Source organism: Lupinus angustifolius, chromosome LG10, assembly GCF_001865875.1.
Source record: "Lupinus angustifolius cultivar Tanjil chromosome LG10, LupAngTanjil_v1.0, whole genome shotgun sequence".
In the NCBI taxonomy this organism is placed as follows: Eukaryota; Viridiplantae; Streptophyta; class Magnoliopsida; order Fabales; family Fabaceae; genus Lupinus; species Lupinus angustifolius.
Genome location: NC_032018.1, coordinates 9,001,597 through 9,011,059, shown reverse-complemented (window position 1 = coordinate 9,011,059; position 9,463 = coordinate 9,001,597). Strand labels below are relative to the sequence as shown.

Below are 9,463 nucleotides of genomic sequence, written 5' to 3'. Positions count from 1 at the left end.
TCAAATTAAAAAAACTGAAGAAAAACAAACACTTTAAAATCAACCATGAAACTTTATCCTATCTCACCCCTTATCTATTATTAGCTTGAAATCTATATATTTTAATTATATAATATCGTTTAGTCGGACTAAATGGTTTAACCGACTAAAAACTATATAAAAGCTCTTCTAATTTGATGAGTATGTAAATGTTGCTTCTTGTCATGAGCAAACAACATTATCTTCAATGTCATCTTCTCATTTAATTATAGTAATGGATTACATAATTAGTATTTAGTTATAAAAAACATATTACAAAACTTTTACTTTTATTTTTTTTACTACCAAGAGTATTCTTTTACCTTTTAAATAAGAAATTAATCTCTTTCAGTTTGCATAACTGTTTCTCCCAACAAGTATTTTCAAAAATCTAATATTTATCTTTTGATCATCCTAATAATATAGAATATAGTGGACCATTAGATCAATGTTTTGTTAGTGCTTTTGCTATTATTTATAATTTATAAGAATAAGGGTGTATAATAATTGATTCTTTTATATAATTTTTGTTTATATTTGATAAATTGTTTAGTAAGAAAATACAGAAAACCAATAAAATAGTAGAAAAACCATGCTTCTAAGTTCTTACTCTAACTCCTTAGCGGTGGTGGTTGTGGTAGAAAAACCATTCTTCTAACTCCTTCGCCGCCTCAAAAATCTTCACCTCTCTCAACTCCGTCACAACCTTCGTTTTCGTCTAATACAATGTTATTTTCTCGGTTATCAAGAAACCTAAGAAGCAACTTCAACAGTTGTCGATGGTTTCTGTCCCTCCGTGAAAAGAACCACCGCTTCCTTTTCTCGCATAATTATCACTCACCTAGAAATTCAATTGAACAGGTATTACTTAATGTTTGAACTTCTGGTTTTTAAGGTTCGTAGGATCCTAATTTCTTATTGTTCGATCTAATGTCTCGAATTTCATTCTTTTATTTTAATTTTTTGGTACTGCCAAGGGTATCCTGAACTAACCCCTTTCGGGTTCGTGACTGTCTCTCGAATCGAACACTCAACCTTGGGATGCAGTGGGGCCTTACACCACTTGACCAATGTCTTGTTGGTTTTCTTTTGTGTTAATTTGGAACGGTTTCAGTAATGATTCATTTGGAAACATTGCCTTGTGAGTTTTATATCAATAATCATATTTGTTGTGTACTGAATGTTTGAATTTGAACTTGAATCAATGAGATGATTCCTCTGAGGTTTATCGAAATTCAATTTTTTTTAAAAGAAATTATGCTTGTTTTGACCTCTCTTGAGTTTTTTAATTTGATTACCTTTATCTTCCATGATTCCAAGATGATAATGGGTGTCACTTTAAGCTGCATATAGAAAAGTGTGTATGTGTAATTGGTCAAAAGTTTGGGGGAGTAAGTGTAAGTTTTGCATTTTCTTTCCAGATAGTTACTGCAATGTTTTAACATTTCTATGAATCCGCTTGGAGTGATTTCTGAATAGTGAAATAAGCTGGTTGAATGTCTAATAATAATAGAACCAGAGGGTGGCCTAGTGCCGGAGGCTACCATCTAATGGGGTATGGGGAAGGTAAATGTATGCTGCCTTATCTCTGCAAGCAGCGAGGGTGTTTCTAGAATCTGAACCCATGAACTCGTGGTCATGTTTTAAATTGCACTTTGCAACAATTATGACTACAATAGTGTGGTTTCAGGAGTCTCTGCAATACATCATGACCGCAATTGTGGCCCCATCAGCCACATTTTCTTGCAATTGTGGCCCCATCAGCCACACTTTCTTGCAATTGTGGAAAACACACCATAATCACAATCGCGACTGCAATTTAAAACACTGACAACAACATTATCATTGTGCTGAGGCTCTCTGTGAAGAATAATCAACCTCAAGCATAATAGAACTATGCAGCCAACTTGCTCACGGAATGATGTATTGTATAATATAATTTCTGATTAAGTAAACATCTCTTAGTTGTAGCAGGATCCTTTCCATTCCTCAAGAGGACATGGAGATTGGAGAGGTGAGTTCTGACAATGCCATGTGGGGATTGTTCAATCCCAATGCATCTATAATGAAAATTTCTCAATAAAGTTAAAATTGACCAATCCTTGAATGGGATTGACTGAACTGCACCTGCCATCTCAGTGTTAAAGATAACTCAACATCCATGGTCTAGACACTAGAGGCAGTAATATTACAGAGATATGGAAGAGATTACAAAATGGAAGAAAGACAGGATTTCTAAGGGTTAGTTTGGGAGTTGGATTTTGAAGGGGAAGGAAGGGAAAGGGAAGGCTTGGGATCCATGAAATACACTTGTGAAATGACTCTCAAGCCTTCCCTTTCCCTTCCTTCCCCTCCAAAATCCACTCCCAAACAAACCCTAAGGAAAGAAGAGTTGAGAGACTCTAGATCAGGGAAAACTAATTACAGTGCACACTATCCCCAATTCTCCCCCTCCTTTCTTGGTGTCTCCTTATATCCTACTCATGCATTCTGTTTGGGTTTGCAATGTGTACGCAATTTGTAGCTAAATGCCCATGTCATCAGCTGACTCTTTATCCAAATACAGAAGTTTTTTTAAGATTTCTAAGCCATGCTTGTTATTAGAATATTTGGGCCTAACTCCACTCCAAAATCTAGGTAATAGGGGACAAGTACCCAAATTATTTTAAATGTTTCTTGGCTCACATTCTCAACCGATGTGGGATTTCAATACTTTGACACTTATCCAATAAAAAAAATTAGTTGTACTAGGGGTACCAGATAGCTCAATTTTTTTAGTGGTTAGTTCTGGACTTCTTGTTGTGTTTTGCTTCTGTAATTAGTTTGTCTGAAGATAATTTCTTATATTCCTTCAGTTTTGTAGCCTTCTTTTATTATAAAAAGGTAATGCAACACTGAATTTTGTCTGTGCATGATTCTTGTGTGGTGCAGGTTATGGCAAGTTCAATTTTTTCGAAGGGTCTGCCGACATTGCATAGTAGTAGATACCGAATCCATCATCAAAGCAGCTTCATAGTTGAGGTTAATTTCTTTCCATCATTTCCTCTGTGCAATGGTTGGAATCTCAATTTGTTGGATGATGTTTTTTATTTATTTGAAGTTATATCATATTTGATTTTCTCTAGTTGTAAACTCCTACTGTAGTAGATTCTCTTACAGACAATGTTCGAATCACAATGTATAAAAATTTCCCCTAATCATGTTATTGTGCCTGTGCACACATTTATTTAAAAGGAAGATGCATTAATTCAGTAATGATTTCAATCTATGTTCTTTATCTTTTGAGATAATCATATATTGCTCCCATAACAACTTGATTTATTTGTTTGTTTTCTTGACTAGTACAGATGATACTGGGAATCTAATCCAATGATTCTTATCTGCATTTTCACATTTCGCAATTATTTATTCAGTCATAATTCTCTATTAAGATTCATATACTGTTTTCAGGATGAACTTGATCCATTTTCACTGGTTGCTGATGAACTATCACTTATTGGTAACAAGCTGCGGGCAATGGTAGTTGCTGAGGTATCACACCGTTCTTAGTTTACTCTCTAACATGTGAACGGAATCAATAACAAAGTTCTGGTTAATTTGTTACACAGAAATCAGGTCTACTTTATAGTGAAAATTGGGTATTATGTTACAGGTTCCCAAGCTTGCATCAGCTGCTGAATATTTCTTCAAAATGGGGGTGGAAGGAAAAAGATTTCGCCCTACAGTAAGCATATTCCCATTGATATGCAGATCTTGTTGTATGCTTTTGCAGAAATGTTTGCTTTAGTTTGGATTGATATTCATGTAATTTATGCTTGTGATGTGATGAGCTTATCAACCAGCACCTTGCCTTTCAAGTTTCCCTTTAGAATTATTACAGGTTGGTTACCACATCATGCATGCTGACACATAAAGTTAGGTGTAAACTGTTAGATTCCATCATAAAATAATTTTGCATTAAGTGGACTTGCCCAACAAGTATATAAATCACATCCTAGGAATTGAGGCAGGCTCTACAAAGTACAAAGGTTGCCGGAACATGTGATAGATGAAGGAACAACACAGAGATGTGAATTTATCAACCATCGCCTGCCTTTCTCTTAAATTACAGCAAGTAGGTTACCACATCATACATACCGACACATTATCTCTGTTCCATCACATGCTCATGTTTACACAATTCTGTAAAATATAATCATTGTTGGCATATAAAGCTAGGTCTAAACTGTTAGATTCCATTTTAAAACAATTTGGCATTAAGTGGAGTTTCCAGCTGGTATATAAACCGCATTCTAGGAGTCAAGGCAGACAATGTTGAGCTTTCAACACCCTCCCTCTACCAATACCTGCCAGAACAGGTGATAAATGATGGAACATCGTGGATATGGGCTCTGACTCTAATATCATGTTGAACAATTGAGCCTAACTCCACCCCAAAAGCTGGCTAATAGGGGGAGGCTTGCCCGAGTCTTATAAATGGCTATTAATCCATGTATTCAACCGATACGAAAGACTTAGTAGAAACATTTAAAAAAGAGTAGAAGTTGATCACCGGATCCTCATAGTTTGGGCTATGTCAGGGACAAGGATATTTTTAAAATAACTACAATTTAACTTATATATTGCTTCTGGTATTTCTGGGATCATGATGCCTTCCTGACATGCTATTTAGAAATTTTAGATACACCTCTTTACTTGAAATTAAATTCATGTCAAACTGTGCTGCAACTCACGTACTTTTCTGTACCTTTAGATTTCCTTTAAAATGGTATGTAGTCTGTCAAGATATATTGTATTGGTGCTATGCACTCTTCTCTTGTTAGGTCTGCCTTGTGCTCCTTGCGAATATTTGACCAATAAAATGTTCCCCATATTTAGTTATTTTTTTATTGGTTATTTGTAATTGTTAGCTTTATGGTGCTAATTAACTCTGATACTTAACTGTTAATATCTTTGTGCGTGTGCATATAGATATATGGTGATAAAATGTATATTTATCAAGCTTTATTCTTTCACCATATTGGATTTGGTTTAATTGATGAATGTTTGTGCAGGTTCTATTGTTAATGTCAACTGCATTAAATCTACCAATACCAAATGCTTCTCCTCCTATTGAGCTAGACGATACTTTGGCTACTGATCTACGTTCAAGGCAACAAAGCATAGCTGAAATAACAGAGATGATCCATGTTAATCCTTCTGAAAATTTCATTTATATACAATGCTTTCATGATACCACATTACCACTTGATAACATATCTTAAGAATACACATAAATTAACTTCTCTTGTATAGCACTCATTTAGGTTGTGTTTTATGTTTGTACTTGTTTAATTATATGGCTGCTGATAACTGCACACAATGAAGTCCAGAGATGAATGCCTGAAAAGAAATTCTTAGAATATAGACTCACATTTTCCTTTTTCATATCTTAGGCTCCACCTACCACACTTCTGCATACCTCATTTGATTTTATTTATTCTTTTCAACCTATGTTTATACCAATATAGATGATAAATGAAATTCTTAATTTCAGCTGGTGTGATCCTATCAATTAAGATTATTATTGTGGTGTTTAGAATATGTAAGTTAGCTGTCAATTCTTTAGGTTCATCATCATGTTTTGGAACTGCAACATGGTTTGTCCCTTACAATTGTTTTAGCTCAGTAAAATATTTATTCATTACTTTACCTTCTGAAACTTTCTGTTCAAGTTATATATTGGTTATTTCCCTTATGATCTATTTCTTTTTTCCCCCTTATGATCCATTTCTTTTATTTACCTTAATAGACAATGAAATTAGCACTATATGGAATTTTCTCTATTAGAATATTTGGTCCTGCCCTCTGAAAATATTGCTGGCTGTTTAAGTCAATGTGTACCATGAAAATGCCCAGTGATAATTCTGAAGTACCTTTTTGTGAACAGTTTGTAAGACAACAAAATCCATTATTACTATCACAAACTAATGTGACTATTTTGTCACAGGTGGCAAGCCTTCTTCATGATGATGTATTGGATGATGCAGATACCAGGCGTGGTATTGGTTCATTAAATGTAGTAATGGGAAATAAGGTATGTGTATGAAGTTGTTTCCTTCTGCCCCTATTATTTGCCAATTGTCTCGACATTTTCTACATGTATGCTGTCTATTGTGGTGGATGTAGCTTGCCTAAGTGTTTTTCCTTCTATATTATGAGTTACTTTGATGCAGTTGTCAGTGTTGGCTGGAGATTTTTTGCTTTCTCGGGCTTGTGTTGCTCTAGCCTCTTTGAAAAACACAGAGGTAGGCCTATGGTTAATATGATGTACTTGCATATGTATGTTAAGTTGTGAACATGTATGAAATATCTGGTTTCAGTCATGCTGCGCATTATTATTCATATATAATCTGCCTAAGGACTGTGTGTCTGTAGGTTGTATCTTTGTTGTCAAAAGTTGTAGAGCATCTTGTTACTGGGGAGACCATGCAAATGACTACAACATCTGATCAACGGTGTAGGTATGCTTTTGAGTGTTTCTGTCACATGTTTGTGTGTTTCATTTTAACAGAAATTAATGTTTACTTTAAATAATGTGTATCACCATTAGTAGTTTATGGTTTTTCATTAAAATTAGTGTCTTCTATTAATTATGGAAGTTCATTTGATTTTCCTTTGCACTAATACATAATTATAGGCCAGTCTTAACTCTAAACCCTTAAGAGTTAAGAATACACTAAATTATAGAGATACGGACGTCTATGGTTTGTTTAATTTCTAACGATCATTTATGTTTTCAGCATGGAACATTATATGAAAAAGACATACTACAAGACTGCATCCCTAATATCAAATAGTTGCAAGGCAATAGCCATCCTAGCGGGGCAAACAGCAGAAGTAGCTATGCTTTCTTTTGAGTATGGAAAAAATCTGGTGCGTATCTCATTGATTTACACTTTTAAGTGTGATTTTTCTGTCGTGAATAGCATATTTAATAGTTAATAGTTAAATGCTTTGCATAAAGATAAGACATGGGAATAAGCGTTCAAGATGTGTCCACTGTTTCATCTGGCAACAGTGTAGTTGATCTGTCTACCTGTATGTGCATGTTATATATGTTTTTGTTTATGATTTTTTATGGATGGCATAATTTAATTCCCTCTCTCTTCTGTTTTGCAGGGTTTGGCATTTCAATTGATAGATGATGTGCTTGATTTCACAGGCACGTCCGCTTCACTTGGAAAGGGGTCTTTATCAGACATTCGCCATGTAATTTCATCTAGTCTTGATTTTGAATTTTCAATTATAATTTAAATACTATTTGATGAAAGCCTCTGAACTCTTGATGTTGTGTTCGTAAAATATGATACACTCTCTGTCATATGTAAAACCATAATTTTCCATTGGTCTATCTTTATTTACTTTGTTGCTTATATGCTTTTCGCTGGACATGTATGCCTAGTTTTTTTACTGAAACAACAATTTCTATCATTATACATATTTCATTTGGTGATGATGAACCATGTAAGGATCATCTGGTATTTGTACTAAGCTCAATTAAAACCCAACTGTTTGTCTTTTTTAATGGCTAGACAAGAAGAACCCAAGCATTAAGGTCCATTCCTGGTTAAAAAAATCATGTAGTTACTGATACATGCTTTACATGTGAGGTCTACTATTTATTTCTGTAAGATTCTTATAATATATTAATTATTAATTCAGGAAACCTTTAATGAAGTAAATCTCAAATAGAAATCTTCTCGTAAAGTCCTCCTAAATGAGATAAATAGAGAAATAAAAAAAGTACTGTCAGCTTTATAACTTGAAATGTTAACTCATCTTGCTTTTTCTTTACATTTGTTTTTGCATTTGGAATTTATTTTTGCGTCAACATTGATGCAAGTGGAAAACCATGTTTTGGGTTGATGTCATCTACAAATTCATTCTATGTATATTTTGCTTTGCCTTTATTTTTATTGACATCTGGTGTTGGCCCAACAAACTATTGCAGGGAATTGTAACAGCTCCAGTGTTGTTTGCAATGGAGGAGTTCCCTCAGTTGCGTGCAATTGTAGATGAAGGCTTTGAAAACCCTAAGAATATTGATCTTGTAAGTTAATATGATGCTCATTGCTGCATGTATTATACATAATCAGCTCTTATATGGCACTAAACAAGAGAAACAACTACTTTGACAACCTGGGTTTCGGCAAATCTGCCATTTTAGAGGTTTAAATTGGTTTCAGTAAGATGCTAACAAGGTATTAGGGCTTCTCTAATAAAGTAGTTCTGAATATTATCCCTATTGTTCACCACCTTTATAATTAAAATTTAAGCTAGAGATAGTAGTGAACCCCATTTTTCACTGTATTTATTGAAGTGCATCTTTGATAATAGTTTTGAAGGGTTTACTCCACGTGAATATTGCCCTTAATAGAAAGTAATTGAAAAATTATAATTTCTACTTTTCTTTGACACCAATATTCTTTATTTGCTTGGCCTCTTGAAGAATTGTTATGTTTGACCCATTCAAACATACTTATCTAGAATTCAGATATGTCAGTTTGAGCTGCTCATATTCTGGTTTGTCAATCAAGTTGTTTAGCATGATTTATTGCTGGTGATATTATTATATTATTAGAATATATAAAAATATTTTAGAATATCTTAAATTATATTATAGAGTATATTTAAGATGATACTTAGATATAGAAAGAATATATCATATTATGATGATTATAGATATTTTAGATTAAGATAACTTTATTTTATCTTTTATGATTTAGTTCCTTATGTAATTAGGAGTCTAGTATTAATACAAAATGGCTAGTATTATGTTTTTGTATCACAATATCATCACATCATCGTTCTCAATATTATCAATACAGTTTACTATTTTGATCATTTTTTTTCCTCAACTTAAAGCATGTCTTGTTTTGGCCTTTCTATAGACTTGGTTTGATGACAAAACACAATGAGTTCATTTGATCAATCTTGTAGGAAAAATGTTGTAGTATCATTGTTATATTTTGAAGTCATGATATTGAACTTTACTTTACACCTTATTAAAATGATCATATATTGTTGTATTTGACATGTATAGGCTTTGGAGTATCTTGGTAAGAGCAAAGGTATACAGAGAACAAGGGAGTTAGCAGTGAAACATGCTAACCTTGCAGCAGCAGCAATTGATTCCTTACCCCAAAATGATGATGAAGATGTGAAAAAGTCAAGGAGAGCCCTAATAGACCTTACTCACAGAGTCATTACAAGAACAAAGTGAAAAGGAAGGCTCATTTTTTGTTATTATTTAATTTGTGTTATCTAAAAAGAAACCTCTTAGTGAAATAAAAATTGTTTTGTTGTCATTCTTCAATTATACCCCCTCAAGTCCAAAGGTGTCAGGGAAATAAGCTATTTGTAGGACTGATTTGATTATTCGTTTTTCTTCGATATTTAGATT

General features: G+C 33.6%; 1 protein-coding gene across 1 annotated transcript; it reads left to right on the top strand.

Annotated features, from left to right (window-relative positions):
* On the top strand, window positions 595–9,463 carry LOC109358951 (solanesyl diphosphate synthase 3, chloroplastic/mitochondrial-like). Its single transcript, XM_019603463.1, has 12 exons — window positions 595–879; window positions 2,950–3,039; window positions 3,469–3,549; window positions 3,671–3,742; window positions 5,073–5,207; window positions 6,008–6,094; window positions 6,234–6,305; window positions 6,436–6,521; window positions 6,801–6,933; window positions 7,180–7,269; window positions 8,012–8,110; window positions 9,104–9,463. The coding sequence occupies exons 1-12, from the start codon at window positions 745–747 to the stop codon at window positions 9,281–9,283; spliced, it is 1,260 nt and encodes a 419-aa protein (XP_019459008.1). The 5' UTR covers window positions 595–744; the 3' UTR covers window positions 9,284–9,463.